This window comes from Quercus lobata, chromosome 2 (assembly GCF_001633185.2).
Source record: "Quercus lobata isolate SW786 chromosome 2, ValleyOak3.0 Primary Assembly, whole genome shotgun sequence".
NCBI classification, from domain to species: domain Eukaryota; kingdom Viridiplantae; phylum Streptophyta; class Magnoliopsida; order Fagales; family Fagaceae; genus Quercus; species Quercus lobata.
In genome coordinates, this window is record NC_044905.1 from 29,885,075 (window position 1) to 29,911,182 (window position 26,108).

Sequence of the window (26,108 nt, forward strand, 5' to 3'; positions counted from 1 at the left end):
GTATTACTGCCTTTCATTTTTGTTTCTACTTTTACTAAACTTACGGTCTATATATTCTATTTTCGTCATATTGAATCAAAAGTTTTTAGAATCTACATTGTCTTGCCAAATTTCTAATTTGGCATTAATTTCACTTCTAATTCCATTCACCACAACTATATCATCTACAAAAGTCATATATTAAGGGACTTATTCTTAGATTAATGTATTGAGCTCATCCGTTATTAGTGCAAAGATATATAGACTTAATGTTGATCCTTGATATGTATGCAATAAATTCACCCATAAAAGTTTTTTTTTTTTTTTTTTGAAAGCAACCCGCAGGAACTTTCCTTTACTTAAAGGTTAGGTGCGGGCCTTAGAATTTATTATGCAAAATTTAAGCGAAAAGGGAGGGCTTCAGAAACTTCATAGAAGATCATAGAGAAAAGAAACTCAAATATAGAAAGATCTTTCAATTATAAAAAAATAAATAAGGAAAAGTTCTCAGATTACAATATTATATTCTGAACATTGACACTGTAAAATTTCACATAGCAAGAGTACTAGATAAAATCTACTTTGAAAAGAATCTACCCCATCTAGAAGAGATTCATAAACTCATTATTCATTCCTAATAATATTATTTGGGGTAGTCGCGTATTAACATGTCTCAAATATTCTGAATAAAACAAAACGTATATAAATATTTTATAGACTCTTAAAAGAGATGGTGGTGCTTCTTTCCTTGAGCCTTCTCTTCTTTCTTTGCTTCTTTCTTCTTATGATGCTCATGGAACGCATACCCACTGGCTCCTACTGCAACTGCAGCTGCAATCTCCTCCTTTATCTTGTGCTTGTGGGCATGCTCTGGATCTTTCTTTGCCTTATGCTTTTCATGCTGAAACAATAATTGAAACTTTAGAGTTCTAGTACGAATTTGAAAAGGGCTAAAACAACTATACACAAATAAATTTTAAGGTCAATTGGATTCAACATAGATAGATTTTATTTCCATCAAGAAATCCCGAATATGCATGCATGCGCACAGAAACTCCTGATAGAGCTAACACAACACATGACTAAATAACTAATGAAGTGCTATGTATATGCTAGCTTTGCTGCTTTTAATTTGTAAAAGGTTTGTTGTTTGTCGTCGCAGCAAGTTTTGTTTGTTTTCTCCAGTGTATATGTATTATGTGTAGGATCATATATGCTATTGTATAGTGCTTTGTTTTCAATGAAATCTCTCATTGATCCCCAAAAAAACATTCTTTTCTATAGCGTTTTCGATTAGTTAAAGATATTGGTTCATGCTACTCGAGATCAAAAACATTATCTGTAACAATAATAGAAAAACTTCAATACAATGAAAATAGCAAATTTTAAAACGTAAATAGGCAATTATATAAAAAAACTGAAGGAATTAAAAAGAAAAATGGCTACTAGAGTCTAGACAAGGAAGATTACCAAGACATAAGCTCCAGCAGCAACAGCACCAAGCTGACCTAGGTGCTCGCGATGCTTGTGGTGCTTCTCTTCCTTCTTATGATCAACAGGTTTTTCTTCATCTTTATTGAGGTTGTGATGGCGGTCATGGTGGTGGTGGTAGGCCATCGTGGTGGTAAAGTATTATATGTGACTTGAGAAAGCACAAGAACTACAATGCCAGAAATCAATGAGAAAGGTTATTAATTACTCTGTGTGATGTGGATTAAGGGTTTGGGTTAGGGTGATTATATATAGTGGTGATCATGGTCAAATGACTAAGCCCTCCCCCAGGACATGAACGTGTAACGTGTAACGTGTGTGTATGTATCTATAAGCGTGTAACGTGTGTGTATATATATAAAACTTAATCTCGAAGTCTTGACCTATGATGACAAAAATTCAGGCCAATATATTATAGATTATAAATATAACTTACACCTTTGATCAGAAAATTCACGGCCTGGGGAGGGCTTAGTCATTTGACCACTATATATAATCACCCTAACCCAAACCCTTAATCCACATCACAGAGCAATTGATAACCTTTCTCATTGATTTATGGCATTGTAGTTGTTGTTTACATTTTTTTGTCCCGACAACTTTAAAGATCTTACAAGCAAATCATACGTTTGAGATACTTAAAAAAAAAAAATTCATTTTTATTTATATAAAAATTTCAATTTGGCTAAGACTATTTAATTAAAGAATTACCAAACTTATAGTTGTAAGGTAGTTTAGCTTAAGCCACATGACTTTGCACTTAGAATTAAATAGCATAATCTAGGCTTTTGTAACAGGTATTCAATTGAAATTCAATTTGTATATTTACCTTATGTTTGTTTTGAAGTAAAATATGTTTATATGTAAAAAAATTTTATGTATAAAATATTGTTAGTAAAATATTTTCAGGTGTTAAGTATGATAAGTAAAAATTTTCAAGTAAATCATCAAAGCGATGGCTCAACACCAAAGTCGTTGGTACCAAAGGTTCGGTGACTAGACCACTAGAACTGGTAGTCAGAGCAATAGCTTTGACGATTGGACTACTAACAATCACTGTCGAAGCAGTATCTTAGGTGATTGGACCGCCAACATCGATTGACAAAATGACATCTTCAATTATCGGACTTTCGACACTAGTTGCAGGGTCGTGATTTTGGTCACTGGTCGCCGATGAGGTGTCTCTGACCATCGAACTGCCAGCATCGATCATCAGTAAGGCGTCTCCTGCCACCAGATTGCTGACACCGATCGCTGGAGTTGAGTCATTAGCCACTGCATTGCCATCATCGTTGAACTTGAGTATGTTTCTTAGCAATAGCTTTGACGATCGGACTACTAACAATCACTGTCGGAGCAGTATCTTAGGTGACTGGACTACCAACATCGATTGACAAAATGACATCTTCAATTATTGGACCTTCGACACTAGTTGCGGGGTCGCGATTTTGGTCACTGGTCGCCGTTGAGGTGTCTTCGACAATCGAACTGCCAGCATCGATCATCAGTAAGGCGTCTTCTGCCACCAAATTGCTGACACCGATCGCTGGAGTTGAGTCATTAGCCACTGCACTGCCATCACCGTTGAACTTGAGTATGTTCCTTAGTTTCCTAACCAAGCAACTTAACATCTTTCCCATTTCCCTCATTAATTGTACAAGACAAGATTGGTTTGCTCTTGGGACAGTAGAACAAAGTCATGAGAGAATTAGAGGTACTCTAAGAGAAAAGAAAATAAAGTTAAGCATAGGCATGGAACTTGGCTTTCATTTGCCATTATCAAGTGGAAATTAAACTTGAAAACGTTCATGAGGGTTGGCTTCCAACTCATTCCCAAGCACTCTCTGTTCTCTTTGGTGTTAGGCTAGCAGAGCTTGCAACCATTCTCATTTTCTCAATCAATGCCTCAGTATTCACTTGTTCTGACAAGATTTCCTCCAATTGTTTTGTGTCAATCACCAACTTCACTCTCCAAACTCCATCTCCAACCGCTGGCAGGACTTCAGGAGCTGGCTCAACCACACTCATCCACTCAGCCTCCAATTGCTCAATGATCCCAATGTTTTGCACTTGTTCAGTGACCCCATTTTTGCAAAGCTTATGCTCCTTGCTTAGTGGAAGTAGATAATACAATCTGCCACTAATTAAGCACTCAAGGTCTTGCAATGGTGATTAAGCTGGAAAATGCCATACCCCGGGTGATCATTGAGGATGTCCCAAGCTTTAATCCGGCCTTTGAAATCTAATACAGCTCCGGAAGCCGTCAAAACCCGGATAGAGTTGTGACAGACCCCAGTGACTCCTTTGAGAGAACAGTTCCCCACTGCAAAATTTTCTACACCTTCTTTCACAAACTCAAGCACATATTTAAGTTGTAGAACCTATAAGCAAACACTAGTGGAGAGACAACGAAGGTGTGTCAGAAGAGACATTTTAAGGCCTGTGATTTTTTCAGAAACTTGAAACGGTGCCATGTAAATTGGACCGTTGGGACAATTATTTAAGAAAAAATTGAAATGATCCAAGGTAAAGGAATATAATAAGAGTTAGGTAAAGTAAAAACAGTTGGAAACGACAATTGAGAAACAGACCAAGCTCAAATTTCTTTGCTAGGGGATGTGTAATTTTTTATGTTTGATTCCATTTTGATCCAATAGGTATCTAACAGATTTCAATTTTATTTGAAACCATAGGTTCAATGTATCAACATCAAGAAGAAAACTTGGCTAATCATTAAATTTACAACAGTTAATATTATGACAAAGATGTCATCATCAGGTAAAAAATTGAACGGAAATCAAGGTGCACAGCTCCACAGTTAAAATAGTTAAAAAGTTACCATCATTTGCACTCACAGTGATTTCACTTCCGTGAATTGCCTTGCACACACAGGGCTTGAAGAAATATTCTCAATGAATATAATATAGATATGACCGTGAACAAGTGGAAGTGAGCTGAACATGGGATGAGATCCTTTTCTGAATATGTTTATATATATATATATATAAATTTTGGTATTAGGTTTTTTTTTTTTTTTTAAATTTTATTTACAATATAAAAATTATACTCTAGTCTAATCAAATGAAAATATTCTTTCAAGAATTCTAGAAATTTACACCAATAGTCTTTTTCCCCCCAAGAAATAAAAAAAATGTTTTCAAATGATGATTATTCCATGGCTTAAATTACTTAAGCCCATGCCCACAAAAGCAAGCCAGCATACCCCTCTCTCCCAAAACTAACCCTTTGTTTGATGTTCATTTTGCCGCCTTCAAAAATGCCAACTTGAGATTATGCATGCATGCACCATCTTGCTATACTTCTCAAATCAATAAGTTCTACGTGAATCCAAAAGAATATTACAACTCAGATGGAGTTCGTAAGATTAGTTTTGGTAAACTATTTTAATAAAGGAAGGATCATAATTTCGATATATATGTGATTTATTTAGGATAAAATGTGGAATTAATTTTTTATATTGTTAATTTCGGTGTCATAAATGGATTTTTTTTTTTTTTTTTTTTTTTATAGAATTTTTTGGTTTCTTATTTCTAGAGAGTAGGGAGTTTGTTTTTAATCAAAATAGAGTTATTGTATGTAGTGCGGGCTGAATAGTAGAAGTAATAGAAGTGGTCGCCTAAGGCCCTAAGTAAAAAAAATGCCCCAAATTTTGACCAATAGGGTTATTCATAATTAATAAATAAAATAATTTTTTTTTTTACCAAATGAAAAAAAAAAAGAGAAAAATACTACATCCACAATATTTTTCACCACATTTAAACAATAAATGCCAAGTAGCAGGTTGTTATAGCCTGTTATTGAAGACAAAAAAAATAATTATAGTGGTGTTTTCAAATTGAAAACAAGAAGCAACTTAAAACCTAAGATTTGTTGTGAAAAATATTGTGAATTTTGCATTTCTAAAAAAAAAAAAAAAAGAATAATAACAAGAGTTGAGTTAGCAAACTTTTACTAGTTCTCATCTAGATCTATCACCAACACCACTCTTTTACTTACTACTATCAATCTGCCATGTCAAGTGCCAAAAGTTTTGTCTAATTTTTTGTGTCTATAAAATTTCTAAAAACAAGATAATCTATTTTTGTAGTAATTTTGCATCTAAAACAAGATAATCGATTTTCGTCTTAGGCCCAGTGGCGACTCCAAGATTGTTTTTTAGGAGGGTCAATAGTATTAGAGCTAGGAATTGATCATGGAGGTGATTAAAAAATAAAATAAAATGATTATTATTATTATTATTATTAATTTTTTTTTGTATATACAACTTCTATATTATATACAATTTAAAATACAATACAACTATATCGTGTAATAGTCTAAGAAATTTATTAATAACTTGAAGATTAGTAAGACAACAACCATTGAATGCATAGTAACTTATTATATTTATAAGTAATATTAATTAAATAAAATATATGATAGAGAAGAATAATAACAAACCTAGGAGTGGGACTAGGAGTAAATGTGAACTAAGAAAAAAAATAAACTCATATAAATTTTTGCTTTTGAAGCGTATGCTTTTTTAACCATACACATGGTCACTCTCTTAGAATTGGAGCAAACAGAGATAAAAGCTAAGAAAACTACTTGATCAAACAAAGATAAAAGCTAAGAAAACATAGATTGGAGAAAGAGAGATGGAGAGAATGAAGAAAGAAATCACAGATATAAATATAAATAAGTTGGTTGGAACGATAGTGTAATTTTTTGCTACTGAAGAAGAAAAGTGTAGGAAAAACAACTTCATTTTGTTGTCAACAAAAAGTAAGTTAGAGTCCCAGATAGAAGGTTTATTTATTTATTTTTAACGAATGAGCAAAAATTTGAAACATTTTTTCTTTATTATAAAATTAAATATTTTAAGAGTAGTACTGTTGACACAACACTTGCACAAAAATTTCACCACAAAATATAGGTGGCAAGTTGTTAAAGGTAGGTAAAAAAAAAAAAAAGTGACATATTAGCAAAAAAGAAAGGTAAAAAAGTGATGTTAGTTGTGAGTCAAAATAAAAACTAGTTACAATTGTCACTTACTCTCTATTGTGAAATTATTGTGAAAATAGCATTAAAATGATTATATTCAAGTTTATTTTAGCTAGATTTAAACATAATTTATAATCAAAGCGTTTAGAAATTTATTTGATCGGAGTCAAAAAAAATTTGTAAAATAAGTTATATATGAAAAAAAAAATTGCAGGTCAGAGGGTTCATTTGAACCCCCTGGCCAGTACATAATGCCGCCTCTGCTTAGGCCCCCAAATGCATTCAGTTGCCCCTGATTGTATGATAGCAATGTATACTAACCTTTCTAAGGACAGTTTTTGCTTGAAACCTTTATTAATTTTAGCAAAAATGTGCATCTAAATTAGAATGAGATGTAGCCATTTCACGCATATTGATCAATGCAACAACAATAATAACAAAACTTTAGTCCCAAAATTTTGGGATGTGCTATGAGTCCTTAAGATTCATTAGTTAGGGTTTGTCATATGTATTCTTTTCCTCCATTCTATCATATCTAAAGTCATATTATTTATTACTTTCTTAGTTGACGTGTCTTTTTTTTTATTACTTCTACGAAAGTGATTTTTGGTTTCCTATACCTTTTTTGTTCCCTCGACTTTGATCATTTCACTCTTTTTCCATTGGATGCGCTTCTTCACTTCATCCATCTTACTCATATCCTATAATTCATCTCTTGACCATTAAGTATTATTGCCCTTTCATTTTTGTTTCTACTTTTACAAAACTTACATTCTCTGTATTCTATTCTCTGTATTCTATTTTAGTCATACTTAATTGAAAGTTTTTAGATTTTACAACATCTTGCCAAATTTCTAATTTGGCATTAATCCCACTTCTAATTCCATCCACCAAAACTATATCATCTATAAAAGGCATACATTAAGGGACTTACTCTTAGATCAATGTAATGAGCTCATCCGTTATTAGTGCAAAGATATACAGACTTAATGTTGATCTTTGTTATGTATGCAATAAATTCACGCACAGAAGTTTTTTTTTTTTGAAAGCAACCCGCAGGAACTTTCCTTTACTTAAAGGTTTGGTGCGGGCCTTAGAATTCATTATGCAAAATTTAAGCTAAAAGGGAGGACTTCAGAAACTTCATAGAAGCTTACAGAGAAAAGAAATTCAAATATAGAAAGATCTTTCAATTATATAAAAATAAATAAATAACGAAAAGTTCTCAGATTACAATATTATATTCCGAACATTGACACTGTAAAATTTCACATAGCAAGAGTACTAGATAAAATCTACTTTGAAAAGAATATACCCCATCTAGAAGAGATTCATAAACTCATTATTCATTCCTAATAATAATAATATTATTTGGGGTAGTCGCTTATTGACGATTAACATGTACGTCTCAAATATTCTGAATAAAACAAAACATATATAAATATTTTATAGACTCTTAAAAGAGATGGTGGTGCTTCTTTCCATGAGCCTTCTTTTCTTTCTTTGCTTCTTTCTTCTTATGATGCTCATGGAACGCGTACCCACCGGCTCCTACTGCAACTGCTGCTGCAATCTCCTCCTTTATCTTGTGCTTGTGGGCATGCTCTGGATCTTTCTTTGCCTTTTTCTTTTCATGCTGAAACAATAATTGAAACAAATTAGAGTTCTAGTACGAATTTGAAAAGGGCTAAAACAACTATACACAAATAAATTTTAAGGTCAATTGGATTCAACATAGATTTTATTTCCATCAAGAAATCCCGAATATGCATGCATGCTCACAGAAACACCTGATATAGCCAACACAACACATGACTAAATAACTAATGAAGTGCTATGTATATACTAGCTTTGCTGCTTTTAATTTGTAAAAGGTTTGGTTGTTTGTCTTCGCAGCAAGTTTTGTTTGATTTCTCTAGTGTATATGTATTATGTGTAGGATCATATATGCTATTGTATAGTGCTTTGTTTTCAATGAAATCTCTCATTGATCCCCAAAAAAACATTCTTTTCTATAGCGTTTTCGATTAATTAAAGATATTGGTTCATGGTACTCGAGATAAAAAACAGTATCTGTAACAATAATAGAAAAACTTCAATACAATGAAAATAGCAATTTTTAAAACGTAAACAGGCAATTATATAAAAAAACTGATGGAATTAAAAGGAAAAATGGCTACTAGACGAGGAAGATTACCAAGGCATAAGCTCCAGCAGCAACAGCACCAAGCTGACCTAGGTGCTCGCGATGCTTGTGGTGCTTCTCTTCCTTCTTATGATCAACAGGTTTTTCTTCATCTTTATTGAGGTGGAGATGGCGGTCATGGTGGTGGTGGTAAGCCATCGTGGTGGTAAAGTAATATGTGACTTGAGAAAGCAGAAGAACTACAATGCCAGAAATCAATGAGAAAGGTTATTAATTACTCTGTGTGATGTGGATTAAGGGTTTGGGTTAGGGTGATTATATATAGTGGTGATCATGGTCAAATGACTAAGCCCTCCCCCAGGACATGAACGTGTAACGTGTAACGTGTGTGTATATATCTATAAGCGTGTAACGTGTGTGTATATATATAAAACTTAATCTCTAAGTCTTGACCTATGATGACAAAAATTCAGGCCAATGTATTGTAGATTATAAATATAACTTACTCCTTAAGTCTTGACCTTTGATGACAAAATTCATGGCCTGGGGAGGGCTTAGTCATTTGACCACTTAGAATTAAATCTAGGCTTTTATAAAAGGTATTCAATTGAAATTCAATTTGTATATTTACTTTCTGTTTGTTTTGAAGTAAAATATTTTTAAATGTAAAATATTTTATATGTAAAAATTTTTATGTATAAAACATTGTTAGTAAAATATTTTCAGGTATTAAATATGTCGGGTAAAACTTTTCAAGTAAATCATCAAAGCGATGGCTCAACACCAAAGTCGTTGGTACCAAAGGCTCGGTGAGTAGACCACTAGAATTGGCAGTGTGAGCAATAGCTTTGACGATCGGACTACTGACAATCACTGTTGGAGCAGTATCTCAAGTGACTGGACCGCCAACATTGATTGATAAAATGATCGGACCTCCGACACTAGTTGCGGGGTCACGTTTTTGGTCACTGGTCGCCGGTGAGGTGTCTCTGACCATCGAATTGCCAGCATAGATTATCAGTAAGGTGTCTCTTGCCACAAGATTGTTGACACCGATCGCTGGAGTTGTGTCATTAGCCACTGTGCTGCCATCACCGTTGAACTTGAGTTTGTTTCTTAGTTTCCTAACCAAGCAACTTAACATCTTTCCCATTTCCCTCATTAATTGTACAAGACAAGATTGGTTTGCTCTTGGGACAGTAGAACAAACTCATGAGAGAATTAGAGGTACTCTAAGAGCAAGGAAAATAAAGTTAAGCATAGGCTTGAAACTTGGCTTTTATTTGCCATTATCAAGTGGCAACTTGAAAAGGTTCAGGAGGGTTGGCTTCCAACACATTCCCCAAGCACTCTCTGTTCTCTTTGGTGTTAGGCTACCAGAGCTTGCAACCATTCTCATTTTCTCAATCAATGCCTCAGTATACACTTATTCTGACAAGATTTCCTCCAATTGTTTTGTGTCCATCACCAACTTCACTCTCCAAACTCTATCTCGAACCATTGGTAGGACTTCAAGAGTTGAACCATTTGCTAAGTTATCAACAAAATTTGATGCAACGTGTGATGACATCTTAGCTGGCTCAACCACACTCATCCACTCAGCCTCCAATTGCTCAATGATCCCTATATTTTTCACTTGCTCAGTGACCCCTTTTTTGCAAAGCTTGTGCTCCTTGCTTAGTGGAAGTAGATAATACAATCTGCCACTAATTAAGCACTCAAGGTCTTGCAATGATGATGAAGCTTGACCCTGCTGGAAAATGCCATACCCTGGGTGATCATCGAGGATTTCCCGAGCTTTAATCGGGCCATTAAATTCTAGTACAGCCCCAGAATCCATCAGAATCCGGATAGAGTTTTGACAAACCAAAGTGACCCCTTTGGGAGAACAATTCCCCATTGCAAAATTTTCTACACCTTTCCCAAACTCGAGAACATATTTAAGCTGCAAAATTATATTTATATTTTTTTGCATATTGAAACATGCTATTTGAAACATTGAACCAAACAAATTTTTTGCTTTATGAATATTATAAACACGTGTTTTCAAAACATTTTTTAAATCACAGTTTTTAGTCCCAAAATTTGGGGATGTGCTATGAATCCTTAAGATTAATTAGTTAGAGTTTGCCACATGTATTTTTTTTTTTCCATTCGATTATATCTAAAGTCATATTATTTATTACTTCCTTAACTGACGTGGCTTTTTTTATTACTTTTACCAAAGTGAATTTTGGTTTTCTCTACCTTTTTTGTTCCCTCGACTTTGATTATTTCACTCTTCCTCTACTGGATGTGCTTCTCCACTTCATCCACCTTGCTTATATCTTTTAATTCACACACTTTTCAATTTCTTCACCTTTAAGAAATATTGATCTAAGAAATAGAAAACTATCTTTCTTTAGTATCTCTTGACCATTAAGTATTACTGCCCTTTCATTTTTGTTTTTACCTTTACTAAACCTACATTCTATGTATTCCATTTTAGTCATACTTAATCGATTTTTTTTTTAGATTCTATAGTATCTTGCCAAATTTCTAATTTGGCATTAATTCCATCCACCAAAACTATATCATCTACAAAAGGCATACATTAAGGGACTTTTAGATTGATGTAATGAGCTCATCCGTTATCAGTGCAAAGAGATATGGACTTAATGTTGATCCTTGTTATGTATGTAAAAGATTCACCCATAGGAGGTTTTTTTTTTGAAAGCAACCCGCAGGAACCTTGTTATGTCCTTTACTCAAAGGTTAGGCGCTGGCGTTAGACTTCATCGTGCAAAATTTATGCGAAAAGGGAGGACTACAAAAACTTCATAGAAGATTATAGAAAAAAGAAACTCAAATATAGAAAGATCTTTCATTTATAAAAAAAAAATAATAAGGAAAAGTTCTCAGATTACGATATTATATTCTGAACATTGACACTATAATATTTCACATAGCAAGAGTACTAGATAAAACCTACTTTGAAGAGAATATACCCCATCTATTTTATATTCTGTTTCTCTGTTTGTTTGTTGGTTTGTTCTTCACATGTTAGATTAGGGTTCCTTTATTGTTTTTCTTTGTTTTGCCATGAACACGCATCCATATGACCATACATTGATGCATAGGTACTGTGATGGAGTGAGGTAAGTTATGCATTCACATGTACATGCATCTAGTTGTGGATGTGATGGATATGACGTTAGATATGCAATCTAGGTTTGCTATGAATATGTGAACATGTTGTTTTGATCTTGCCATGCCTATTTTTCTACCTTGATTTGATATTTACATGTTTCTGCCTTGGATGTAATATAATGCTATGTGTGATAGATGTATGCTAAGATATAATATGAGATGCATGATAGATGTATGTTAGGGTTTGGGATAAAATGCCATGTTTGTTTGCTAGATGTATGTTAGTGTATGTGTGAGTCTAGAATGACAGTATTGAATATGCCTTTAACAAGATTAAGACGTAAGACACAATGAGTGGAAGCCAACCCACGAGTCAAGCAGTCTGGGGTGCCTAACACCTTCCCAAATTGTACTTAAACTCCGAACCCATACTTTGGTAGTAAGATATTTCTTTCCATAAAGGACGTTATTTATATGGTTTCTAGACCTAATCTAGGTCCACTCGGCTGAGGCATACTCCCCTCCCGTTGCGCCCATACTACCCATTAGGCTTGAGGATATAGAGCAAGGAATCTGGATGAATCGTAATTGTGTGCCCATCCCTATTGAGGACGTTAGTGAGAATGAGTTGAGAGCATGAATTTATTTCTCAATTGCTCCCCATTGCAGGATTCAACTTGAGACATCTACCTCTCAAACCCTTAGGAGTGAGCGTACTTACATATCCATATGTCAACTTCCTATATGATATTTTAATAAATATTCTTGTTTAGCAGTTTTCTCATATACACACACATCCATACCAACTTTCTATACATCTATATGTCAACTTTCTATACATCCATATGTCAACTTCCTATATGATATTTTAATAAATATTCTTGTTTAGCAGTTTTCTCATATACACACACATCCATACCAACTTTCTATACATCTATATGTCAACTTCCTAAATAATATTCAACTATCCAAGTAATTTATAATTATTTTGTTTTCTACTTTTCTCATATTCCTAGTCTTGCTAGTAATTTGGCTTTTGTGAGAAAAACATATTCCTAGTCTTGTTGGTAATTTGGCTTTTATTGCTTTAAAATTCGAGAAGAATGAAAGGAAGAGAGAGTATTATATTTTAAAAAATATAATAAAAAAGATACAAGGAATTTTGAAAATTTTTATTAATCTTTTATCATATATAAGGGGCGGAGGTAGGAGGGCCTGGGCCGCCCTTGGATTTTTCTAACATGCCCCTCACCCTCTTTTTTAATGTTAAAAATTTAAAATATTGAATAAATTTTAATTAACGGTCCCCTTTTTTTTTTAAAGTGTAAATGTTCTTTAATTTATTGTTGTCTATTTATTATCTTTTTTATATTCACTTTTTTGTCATATATAAGTTATTAATTTTAGGAGCATTTAAAGCATAATTTTATAAAAATATACAAGTAAATCTCTTCAGCAAAATTTTTTTATTTTTATTTTTTCAAAAATAAAGTCATTCACATTTATATTTAAAGAGTTAAAGCTACAGAATACAATCATATATTTGGCTTGAGCCCCCCTTGAGGAAATTTTATGACTTTGCCACTGCATATATCGTTAGTACTTCTATGTTCACTTTCTTAATTTACTAATAATTAGCAAGAACTTTTCTATGAAATAATTAGCAAGAAATTTTCTTTTATTCTTCTCTTATATATAGTCAAATAATTTGTTTGAAATATTTTTAGTTGGATTGAATATATAAAATTTTATGGAAGAAACTACATATGATAGGACAGCACCCTCCAAAGCACATTGGATCACACAATATTTATTTATTTAAAATGGTCATATTATTTATAGATCTAAAACTTTTAAATTAAACTAATCTATAAAGAATGAGGGTAAATAATTTTCAAACTTCGATTGAATTAGTAAACAAATATATATCTTTACTTATATATGTATCATTAATATATTGTATATATGAAAAAAATAAAACCTTTAATTTCTAGTTAAAATATAGATTTATAACCTACTAAATCCTTTATTTTACAACAGAACTTTAGTATTATGCACAAAAAATGGTAATGGCTATCAATCTTTATGAGACACTATCTTGGGCCAAAATGGGTGTTGAGGAAAAATTTTTCACACCACATGCCTTTATTTCATTGGCAACCCACACCACATCAATATTATCATGGATTTTAGGAAAATCTCTTTTAAAACCCAAAAGAGCCCATATTTACACAAAAAGACGTCAAAGCCCATGGTCCAAAACCCATAGCGATATTATCTCATCAAAGCCCATGGTTCAATCTCGTGGCACAACATCTCATTTTCGGCTCATGATCCAAGCTCATGAGTCTCGTCGGGGGAATTTTGGGAGTCGTGGTTTGGAGGACTAGGAAGTATGTTTAGTTAAGCTCTAGTGGTTCAAAGTTGATAAGGGACAACATGTTGCTTGACATGTCTTCCCCAATTCCCTGAACTCTGACGGGTGAGTGTGCATTAGGTAACATTTGGTAAGCCTCTCATATCACATAATACTTAAAATGATAAAACTCTCCATGCTCTTTACATAAAAATTAATGTCCATCATATATTAAAGTTTAAAAATGTAATTATATCATTTCATATTAATTATATTATTATTTTCATTTGAATCAATCTCAAGCAGATGGCTAAATCTATATTAATATCTAGCATTAAATGCTCTCCTTGCTTTGGTCAAAACACAAAGAGCTATAATTACATTTCTAAAACTTCATTAAATATCAACCAACTAGTTTATTACTTACCAAAATTATATTGTAAGAAAACCGTAGACTAAACATATAACTTTCCAAAAGAGGAAACCTAGCAAAAAAAATACTAGCAACAACCCCAACGGAAGCTGCAACAGCTCCAATAGAAGTTGAACACCTCTAGTGGAAGCTGTAACAGCTCCAGCAAAAGCTGCAACAGCTCCAGTAGAAGTTGCAACAACTCCAATGGAAGCAGCAGTAGCTCTAGCAGCAACTGCAATAGTTCCAACAGCAACTTAAGTAGTTGACACATGTCCTAAAATGACATCAATTGCCCATTAATGGTCAATCCCAGCAACTGCCAGCTATACCAAAAGAAGTAAGGATGCCATAAAAGAAATCCTACCATTTTAAGCTAAGATCCTTAGCTTCCAACTGCAATATCAGAAATAGAAAGGTCTCATAAAGGTTATCTTACCATTTTCAACCAAACCACGAATTTAATGCCAAATATTTTCCTCCAGTAGAAGATGTCATTCAGATGACATCATACAACAGCTACTACTGTAGAGCTGACAGTTATGACTGACAACTGTAACAGCAGCTCTAGTAGCATTAAAGTCTCAAACTTTCTTCTTTTGGCTAAAAACAAAAACTCACTAATTAAACCACTTACTTTGTCAAAGACTTTTCCTTATTTGCTAAATTTCCCTTCAACTAATTCTAATCTAGTTACATACTTGGCTCTATATAAAGAGGACCAAGCTACACACTAACAAGGGGTACCACCATCCATTCCTCTTACCCCCTCATTCGGAAACTTCATTCACTTTGTTGCCCATATCTCTAAGCATTTTTATACTTCTCCATCTCTCTTACAAAAATATCTCTTTTTAGATAACACCATTACAACACACCTATTACATCACACCATTATCCATTATCCATCTTTCCCACACTCTATTATTCTGAAATATCATCATTTTGTTGCCCATAAACACATCTCCATCTCTTTCTCTATTTCTCTTACAATACCTCTTTCGTAGAAAGCTACATAACCAATGTCATAACACAAAAAACAACTCCAGCAACAACTATAAGCTCATGTATTTACTATAATTAACCTTCATATTATCTATCTCTTACTCCCATATATTTTACAAACAAATTCCTCACAAACTATCCATACATACTTTTTACATATATTTCTAATCTACCTTACAAACAACATATCTCACAAAACATATATATTTCTTACCATCTCTATACATCTTAAAAGATACCAAACACTCTTCCAAGAACACATTACAAAAGCCCTTTCTCATGGAAGGCATATGAACATTAAAGACTAAAAGTCCTTCTCTTAGAAGGCACAATGATTTCATATTAAAGTTATTCTCATGAAATACATAAATTTCTAATACTAAAAGTTCTTCTTATGGAAGGCAATATCATTTATATTTGACTAAAAACTAAAAGACTATTATATGGGGAAAATCATTTAAGTTCATGATAAAGAGGAGGAACTTAACCAACCTATGCACACAGCTGGACATATTCTCTCTCCCTCCAATTGCACCCATTTTCCCCCTTCAATCATGAAGTCACCATGAAAGGACTCATAACATCATATTGCTGCTAAAATGTTAAGCCCATTGATGTTATACGACTGGAGCTTCAAACTATGAAGATAAGTCATTATATTTTTATCTTCAACTTTATATTATTAAGTATATTTTATTCATTATCATTATATCACTCTACTAATGTTATTATATCGCTAGAATGTTATCAGCTCATTAACTTTATACGGCTGGAGCCACGAATCATATAAAGAAAAAAGTGATGCTATACGGCTGGAGCCACAAACTATGAAGATAAGTCATTATATTTTTATCCTTGAAATTATACAATTGAGTATATTTTATTTTATTATTATTGTACCGCTGTACTCATATTATTATACCGTTGGAATGTTATCAACTCACTAACGCTATACGGCTGGAGCCACAAATCATATAAAGAATGAAGTGTTGCTATACAACTGGAGTCAGAAACATAAAAGCTCATTAACGCTATACGGCTAGAGCCATGAATCATATAAAGAACAAAGTGATACTATATGGTTGGAGCCACAAACTATGAAACTCACTAACGCTATACGGCTAGAACCACAGATCATATAAAGAATGAAGTGCTGCTATACAGCTGGAGTCAGAAACATAAAAGATAAGTCAACGTTTTCTCCATCTTTGAAATTACATTATTAAGTATATGTTAACTCATTATCATTTTACCGCTGGATGCAAATTACTTTAATATTATCTCACCATTTAATCAACATGGATTCACTAATGCTTCATTAATAAACATATATATATATATATATATTAATAAATTGAATTCATATCACTACCAGACATGTATGATTTGGACATAGACCATTGATGGACATACATTACTTGGGCATAGACCATTGCTGGACATACCTTATTATATTGAACATGAACTATAGTGCAGCTAGATATGGACTATTGGACTCATCCCATTACTTGACATATGACACTTAATTAATTACATTCTAATGGACATCACTTAGCACACATAATAGTAACGTTCAACTCACCGTTAATCAAAGCTATTATGCTAAATATATTATATTTCAACCATTATCATGATTCTAAGACTCTGGGCTTTATCTATTTTGTAGGGTTAAAATGCACTGGAAGCCATTGGTCTATGTGGCCTAATGTCAAGTTCCGGATTGGACTCCCCAAAACAAATTCGGGCTTAGCAAAGTCACACCTCCAGCGGAAGACACATGGCCATGCGCAAAAAACCGCCCCCGACATTCTGGTGACTCCACTAGGGAGTCATAAAGTATAGCCTTATCATGCCTCTAAAAGTCTAGAATCACATATCATGAAGGAGATCTCAACTCCAATATATCACACGCTCAGTATCTCTTGATCCAGCAGCTCACGGAGCTGAGTGATGACATTATTATGTTCAAGATGTTTGGTGAAATGCCAATCCACCTATCTTTCAACTATTTGAGCTACCCCCAAGGCTTGCAACATGCTTATTCTAAGCTTATAGCCCCTATGAGGTGAAGAAAAAAAAAAGGTTCTCATCCCTAAAAAAAGAATAGTCTATCCAGTGGTAGAAGTAAAAAAAAAAAAAAAAAAAGGTTGAAAGTTCCGCGATAAAGGGTCTCATCAATAGAAACCTCTTTTTTTGTTGGAATAAATTATTATTATCCATCTTCCCAAGAATGGGGGGCTCCAGCGGTAGAAACCCCTTTCACCGCTGGACATATTCGTTTCTCCAGCCACAGAGGGCATCAACAGCAAAAAGCCAGAAACCCCTATTTTTGGTTGGAATAATTTATTATTACCCATTATCCCAGACACAGGGGGCTCTAGCGGTAAAAAGCACTCTTACAGCTGGACATATTAATTTCTCCAGCCACAGAGGGCATCAATAGCAGAAAGCCAGAAACCCCTATTTTTGGTTGGAATAATTTATTATTACCCATTATCCTAGACACAGGGGGCTCCAGTAGTAGAAACCTTTCTTACCGCTGGACATATTTATCTCTTCGGCAATAGATGGCCTCATCAGCTGTAAGCCCTTATGTTGCTAGACAAACACATTGTTATCCATCACTCAGTATAAAAAAGGGGACCTCATCAACATAAACCATTCCTATCACTGAAAAATCAATTTTCTTCTCCAGCAATTCAATCAAATAAATTTCCAACAAAAAACACTTAATCCCCTTCCAAATTATTCCTATCCAATAGCATAAAGATATACACATGCCTATTTGATCCTATTTATCCACTCACCAAAATACTCAAATAGCCCCCATAAATATTTCTCATTCCATCACCAAATTAGCCCACGAATATTTACTATCTCATTACCAAATTGGGTCACGATATGAACCATTACCATAAAGGCCAAAAACCACATATCTTGCCCTATTTTTTCTTCTACGCTTGACAAAGCCCAAAATTGGCCCTATGAGCCCAATGCACATATCTCATTCCTTCAAATCCCAAGACAACATATAATTGGCAATATTAAAAAAAGCCCACAAATCAAGTCCATGGTAAAACTATTTTATCAATGGGATTCAACCCCATAATTAAAGCCTATGATTTAAACCCATGGCAAATTTATTTTATCAATGGAATTCAAATCCATAATCAAAGCCCATGGTTTAAACCCATGGCAATTTATTTATCCAAAACCCAATTCATATTGACAATATCAAACCCCAATTCTCATTGGCAACATTAAAGCCCAATTTTCATTGGTAACATTAAAGTCCAATTCTCATTGGCAATATCAAAGCCCAATTCTCACTGGTAATATATAAAGCCCAATTTTCTTTGGCTCCATCAAAGCTTAATTCTCATTGGCAACATCAAAAGCCTAGTTCTCGCTGGCAATATCCAAAACCCAATTCTCATTGGCAATATCAAAAGCCTAGTTTTCACTGGCAACATGAAAAAGCTCAATTCTTATTGGCAACATCAAAAACCCAAGCTAACTGCTTGGCATTATTTTATCAAAAACCCAAGCTAACTACTTAGCAATATTTTATCAAAGGCCCAAGATTATTGATACTTGGCAAATATTATATTATAAATATTTTACTAAAAGCTCAAGAATTGTTTTCGGCAAACCATCACTTCAAAAAATCCAAAATCACTTTACAAAAATATTATACCTTACTCAAAGCCAAAAGTTAATAACCTTTGGCAAAATGGATTATTTATTTATTTATTTTAACAAACACATTATACTTAAAGCCCAAAGTTAATAACCTTTGGCAAATTAAGTTTCATAGTAAGCATAAGCTAATGAATCATGGCAAATATTTATACCATATTATCTATCTTATGTAATAACACCATTCATTTTTCCAAAACCCATGGCAAACATATATCAAGCCCATGGAGAAATGTGAGTGTGTGTCACTAATAATTAAGCTCATAGAAATTACATGGAAATTTTATTTTACAAACCCATGGTAAATATTTATAAAAATCCATGGAAAATTATTACTTATTCAATGATTATAATAATCAAAAGCCCATGGTAATTATCTTAAACCCCATGGCTATTATTATTTACCTTGCTATTTCACAAAAACACATAAAAGACTCAAATAAAATTATATTATTTCATTATGATAATTATTTATCTTATATTACTAACATTTAAAGCCTAAGAATAATAATACTTGGCAATATCTTATCAAAAGCCCAAGGTTAATAATACGTGGCAAATAATATATTATAAATATTTGAAACCCAATAATTAACGATTTTTTACTAAGCTCTTAAACTCATAGCTATAATTCATACCATCGAATCTATTTTATAAAACCCATGGTAACTATTTATGTTACGTAACACTATTCATTTTTCCAAAACCCATGGCAAACATACATCAAGCCCATGGAAAATTATGAATTTGTGTTACTAATATTTAAGCCCATGTAAATTATATTTAAAACCTATGAGAATTATATTTAATTATTTATTTTATGTAACACTATTCATCTTTCCAAAACCCATGGCAAACATATATCAAGCCCATGGAGAATTATGAATATGTGTTACTAATATCTAAGACTATATTTAAAAAAAAAAAAAAAACATATAACAATTATATTCAAAACTTATGGCACTTACTTACTTCATATTTTATTGTAAATCCATGGAACTTACTTCAACAAAACCCATGGTAATCACTTATCTTATGTTATATTATTTATCTCACTAACATTTAAAGCCCAAATACTACTTGGCATCATCTTATCATAAGCCCAATGCTACTTGGCAATATTTTAAAAGCCCAATATCATTTGGCAAATATTATCGTAAAATCTTAAAAAACCCAAGACTAATAATACTTGGCAAATAAATTATTTCAAATATCTTGCTAAAAGCCCATAGCTAATAATATTTGGCAACATAAATTTTCTGACAAATTTATTTACTTATCTATACTACAAGATTTATATATATATATATATATATATATAAGTAACTATTTATCTTACGTAACACTATTCATTTTTCCAAAACCCATGACTAAAATACATCAAGCTCATGGAGAAATATGAACTTGTGTTACTAATATTTAAAACTCATAAAAGTCATATTTGAAACCTACAACAATTACATTTATTTTACAAATCCATGGCACACATTTGTCAAAAGCCCATGGAAAACTATATTACTAGAGTAATTATTTATTCTATAATTACACTAAATAATAAAAGTCCATGATTCAAGTCCATAGCAAAACTATTTTATCAATGGAATTTGATAGTTTTTAGACTCCTTAAAAACAATTGATTTAATCTAGGTAATTAGCCAAGTTGTTACTTAGTCCAATTTAACAAATCTAGGTTATCGCAATAATAAAGATCATATCATGTAAAGCAGCGGAAAAATAAATAACACAAGATATGATCACCCAGGAAACCAAACCGGTAAAAACCTGGGGAGGATTTGACCTAGCTATCCTCAAGGTAAACTTGAATCCACTATCTTGAAAGAATCGAAGTTCATACAATAAGACTTACAAGTCCCCACGTTCGACTTCTTATTGCTACCAACCAGTAGAACTTACTGACACGACCACATGCAAACTCCGAATCCACGGACTCCTTCTTTCTTGGTTTCACCACCAGATACAAGTACGCTCGCTTGTGTTTTCTTTAAGCTTCAATGGTAGCAACTGAGTTAATCATCAAGGTGTAGATAAATATTCTCCTTAAAAACCCTAAGTTTGTGTAAAGGAAAGCTCATCTAGATCTCACAAGAGATTTACACAAATCGCAATATGAGCAATACTAAAACGTGGTTAGGGTTTACCTTTTATACTTAGGACAAATAAGAAACCCTAAAATCGTTTTAAAACAACTAGGGCTGAGTTGGAAAATTATGCAGAAAAACATTCTGCCCGAGCTTCGATTGATCAAGCCTAAGCTTCGATTGATCGAGCCAGGCCGAAATGCATAATGCTTTCCTGCATCAGCTCGATTCCAATTTTACATAAATGCACAACTTTGAGCAAGATTAAAACACTTCTAAACACATTGTTTTGATCATGTTTTGCCAACAATACAAATTAGAGTTCTAAATACATAAAATCTTAAATCTTTAGAACCTAACAAACTCCCCCTCTGGCAATCCGTGACAAAACACAACTAGAAGCTCAAAGTTTACAAAAGAAAAGCCCTTTACAAAAATAATGCTCATAAAACAAATTCAATTCTAACTACTATCCATCAGTTGCAAGTGTAGACAGCAGCTCAATTGAATCAACCTGTATATTTCCTGAAACATTAAACAAAATGCATAACCGCATGTGTGGAAACAATACAAGTAAACAAATTAAATTCTTGATTTCAAACAACACACAATAAAGACATATATCAATGAATAACTCATAAATATAAATCAATAAACAGTTTGAAACAAGAAACATATAAAGTACCAAAAAATACTCACTCTCCCTAACATGAATATCCCATCAAAAAACATGGTAAGAGCTAAAAAAAGTAAAATACAATGTGAAGCACCTAGATACAATCTAAACTCCATAAGCTCCAACCAAATAAATACTCTCCCCCTGAAAACAAAAACTCTACAAAGTACTCCCCTTTTTTGTGACGGAATGCCAAAGGGCAAACAAACACCATCATTAAAAGGGAGGTGGTCTAAATTGTGCCAACTTCGCACAAAAGGCACGGATCTCATCGAGCACGTCCACCAAAATCTGTCCATGAGTTGCCTGAACAGTCAAGACATGATCCAACGTACGTCGAATGTCTGAATCATCCAAAGTAGTTGGTGGAGGAACATCACCATCAGCAGCAACAGCAGCACTTGATGTCTCAGCACATCAGCACCTGTAGAAGAGGGAGGAGGGGGAACAGCACCAAATGACACACCTCTAGGACGCGAAGGAGAACTCTCAAGTGATCAGCCCTCTGTCTAAGAAAGGTGGCACCTATGGGAGCAACAACATGCACAGGCTCACCAGACGGAAAACCATCTAGACCTAAAAAGAGCAAAATCCTATGAATGAAAATAGGATGAATAAGTGCATGTCCTACGGCAGAATTCCTATGAACCTCGTTCAAAGAACGAAGGAACAGATGTGGAAAATTGATAGATGCTCCAGAAACACACATCGCTCTAGAGGGATGGTGTAGAAGTGAGAAATAGGCCACAACAAATGATACGCTATCCTAAAGAAAAGATAGGCAATCTCGGTAAGCTCAGCGGACGTGATCTGAGGATCAGAACCCCACTGGATAGATGACCCAGTGATGTATGACATGACAACATCTAAAGAAGGTGACTTATCATAGGGATAGTCAGGCTCCCGAACAACCGGAACCCCAAGAGCCTCAGCCACTACCCGAGGGGTAATGGTGAATTCAACACCTCGTATCCAACTCCTAACAAGGGTGTTGGAATCATAGATGTGGCAAGAGAGGTTTGAGAAGAACTCTCTAATCAGGGCGGTCGGGGGTGGATGATCTATCTCTAAGAGAGGCAACCAACCTCTGGACTCAAAGTTAGCCCTAATGGCCGGATCAATCTCATCTAAAACCACAGCACGCTCAGTCCAAATCTTACGCTTACTATTCAAAGTATCAAAGGCCTCTCTGCACTTATCATTCCTAAACACCTCACTCCTAGAGGGAGACTCAGAGGAAGTGGAAGGGGTCCTATGAGCTCTAATTTTCCTAGGCATGGAGTTAGGATAAGGACCAAAACACAGAGCAAAGAAAAACGGAAAAAATACCAAGGGCAGACTGCAAGTTAGCACAAAAAAAAAATATAGAACAAAATCTATATGATGCATGAACAATTTAAATGGCATGATGCATGTCCTAATGCAGTGCAATTAAGTCCAAATAAGTTCAAATTCACAAAATTGGCTTGAACATAGAGGTATTAACACAAAAACCCCAAAATTTGGAAAACCACTTGATTAATTTGAAAGATATTGACTAATTGATCATCTTACAAGATATATTTCAGAAAATAATGACCAATTACATCAATTGAACAAGCCAATTTCATCAATTTAACCCAATTTGAACAAAATCCCCAATTCGGATCAATTACAAACCCTAGAATTTTCAATTTTTCACAAACCACAAAATTGATCAAATTAAACCACAAGGATCATGATTATAACATCCTAGAACAAAAACCCAATGATCAATTTCAGAAAACATGGCTTGAAACATCAAAAACCCCAAACATGAATAGTTCCAAAAATACCCAATGCAATGCATGAAAAATGCATGAAATCATGAAATAAAATGCAAAAGGAAGGGTATAAGGGTCTTACCGGCCTTGGGAGACAAAAACCTTGCAAAATTCCGAAGGAAAACGACAAAAAATCTTTAGTAGAGCCTAGCCAAATCGGAGAGAGAGAGGAAAGTTTGAAAAGTTTTGAAAAAGTGACTTTGAAAAAGTCCAATCTGACTTTTAAAAAAACATGTTTCACAAGTTTCGATCGATCGAAAATCAGCCTCGATCGATCGAAATAGACAGAGGCTTTAACAAAACAATTTGAAAAAAGTTCGATCGATCGAAAATCAGTTTCAATCGATCGAAATAGTCAAAGACTCTCTCAAACATATTTAAAAAATTTCAATTGATCGAAAAATAGAATGGATCGATCAAAATGGGCAGAGGCTCACTAAATTTGAGGAAAAACACAGTTTTTTGAAAAAAATTCAGAATCAACTCAAAGCATTGAAATTTAAGAACAAAATGCATGAGTATGTGATGATGTGATTTTCAAAAACACAAATTTTAAGCCCAAATTTCCCAAAGATAAAATTTCTTGCATTCTCCACAAATTTTCAAGCAACAAATTAATTTTGCACAAAATTCAAAGTATTTGCAAAACTTGGTTGGTCAGACCATAAACACACACAATAACATGTACAAAGTTTAGCAAAAAGTAACTCGTGTAGTGTGTGCAACTAGCAAAAGCTTGAGATACATGTGAGGTGATATGTGAATAGCAATCAATCACAAAGTCTACAAAATTCATCACAAAGAATTTAAAAGAGACTATCACCTAAAGAGTTACATCATATAACTCCCACATTTCCTATATCATAAGCTTGCAATCATGTAAGTTTCTTGAATTTATGCCTCATAATATACACACCAATTTTAAGTCATGTGATTTTGGCATCAAACCTAATAGTACACACAAATTTTAAGTATTTAAGCAATTTTAAACCGAGGCTTCACCTTATGTTCTTTTTGTGCATGTGCTACACTTTCTCGAGCACAGAATCTTATGATATGTACTAAGGTGTTTATGATTGGCTAGTGAACAGTGGTGAGATGGTTATTTATGCCTTTATCTAAAAGTTCAAGTCTGACAGTCAAAAACATGTGACTTCAAGATTAAGACAGAGTAATCAAAAACCATAAACATCTTTCCCACACAACATGCACTACAAAGCTTCAACTAGTAAAGTGCAATAAGTAAGCTCATCAAAGCTAAACAAGGTACAAACGACATGTTATATGAAAATAAATTGACCGACCTTGTTCTCAAAAACCAAGAAGAATAGTACAAAACAAAATTTGCTTCCTTTTTCTTCCATTTTCGCCCTTTTTTATTTTTTTTATTTATAAAAAAAAAACTAGAATAAAATGCATAAATGTTATGTAAAAAAAAAAAAAAAAAAAAAAAAAAAAAAACAAACAAACAAACAAACAAAATCAAAGAAAAATGGTCACAAAGGGTAAAGCAATGAAGCACAATGACCAAAAAGGCCAAGACAGATCAGGGACACAGAATCACACTAATTACTTGATGAAGAGTCTCAAACTTACTTCTGTCAAGAGGTTTGGTGAAAATGTCGGCATTCTGACGTTTAGTAGGAATATACTCAAGACACACAATATTTCTTTCAACAAAATCCCTAATGAAGTGATACCTAATCTCTATGTGCTTAGTCTTAGAATGTTGAACAGAGTTCTTAGATATGTCAATAGCACTAGAGTTATCACAGTAAACAACCATGGTATCTTGGGATATCCCATAATCAATTAAAACCTTTTTCATCCAAAGAAGTTGTGAGCAACAACTTTTAGTAGCAATATATTCTACCTCGGCAGTAGACAATGACACAAAATTTTGTCTTTTTCTCATCCAAGTAATAAGATTAGCTCCAACATAAAAACACCCACCAGTGGTGCTTTTTCTATCATCAGTATTACCAGCCTAATCAGAATCAGAGAAACTAGCAAGAGACAGATTAGACTCTTTACTATAAAATAATCCATAATCATAAGTTTCAACAACATATTTAATTATTCTTTTGACAGCATTTAAGTGTGAAACTTTAGGATTAGATTGAAATCTAGAACAAACACCAACACTAAATGCAATATCAGGCCGACTAGCAGTCAAATATAAAAGACATCCAATCATACTTCTGTATAATGTAACATCAACAAACTCACTTGATGGATCATTTGTTAATTTTGCATTGGTGGCCATTGGTGTTCTGGCATGTGCAGCATTATCCAATCCAAATCTCTTGA

General features: G+C 33.5%; 2 protein-coding genes across 2 annotated transcripts; both read right to left on the reverse strand.

Moving 5' to 3' along the window:
* Nucleotides 1-479: 479 nt before the first annotated feature.
* Nucleotides 480-1,755, reverse strand: LOC115975258 (abscisic stress-ripening protein 3-like). The gene is made up of 2 exons (XM_031095970.1): nucleotides 1,450-1,755; nucleotides 480-880 (listed from the first exon to the last, which is right to left on the reverse strand). Exons 1-2 carry the CDS (start codon nucleotides 1,594-1,596, stop codon nucleotides 701-703), a joined length of 327 nt encoding a protein of 108 aa, XP_030951830.1. The 5' UTR covers nucleotides 1,597-1,755; the 3' UTR covers nucleotides 480-700.
* A 5,957-nt stretch (nucleotides 1,756-7,712) lies between these two features.
* LOC115975257 (abscisic stress-ripening protein 3-like) lies at nucleotides 7,713-8,973 on the reverse strand. The gene is made up of 2 exons (XM_031095969.1): nucleotides 8,672-8,973; nucleotides 7,713-8,110 (listed from the first exon to the last, which is right to left on the reverse strand). The coding sequence occupies exons 1-2, from the start codon at nucleotides 8,816-8,818 to the stop codon at nucleotides 7,931-7,933; spliced, it is 327 nt and encodes a 108-aa protein (XP_030951829.1). The 5' UTR covers nucleotides 8,819-8,973; the 3' UTR covers nucleotides 7,713-7,930.
* Between the last annotated feature and the right edge of the window lie 17,135 nt (nucleotides 8,974-26,108).

Excerpts from the sequence above, each read along its gene's own strand:
- LOC115975257 (XM_031095969.1), bottom strand. The coding sequence starts at position 8,818 with ATGGCTTACCACCACCACCATGACCGCCATCTCCACCTCAATAAAGAT. Across the intron at positions 8,111-8,671 it reads CTGCTGGAGCTTATGCCTTG|CATGAAAAGAAAAAGGCAAA; the intron begins GTAATCTTCCTC and ends TTATTGTTTCAG.
- LOC115975258 (XM_031095970.1), bottom strand. The coding sequence starts at position 1,596 with ATGGCCTACCACCACCACCATGACCGCCATCACAACCTCAATAAAGAT. Across the intron at positions 881-1,449 it reads CTGCTGGAGCTTATGTCTTG|CATGAAAAGCATAAGGCAAA; the intron begins GTAATCTTCCTT and ends TTATTGTTTCAG.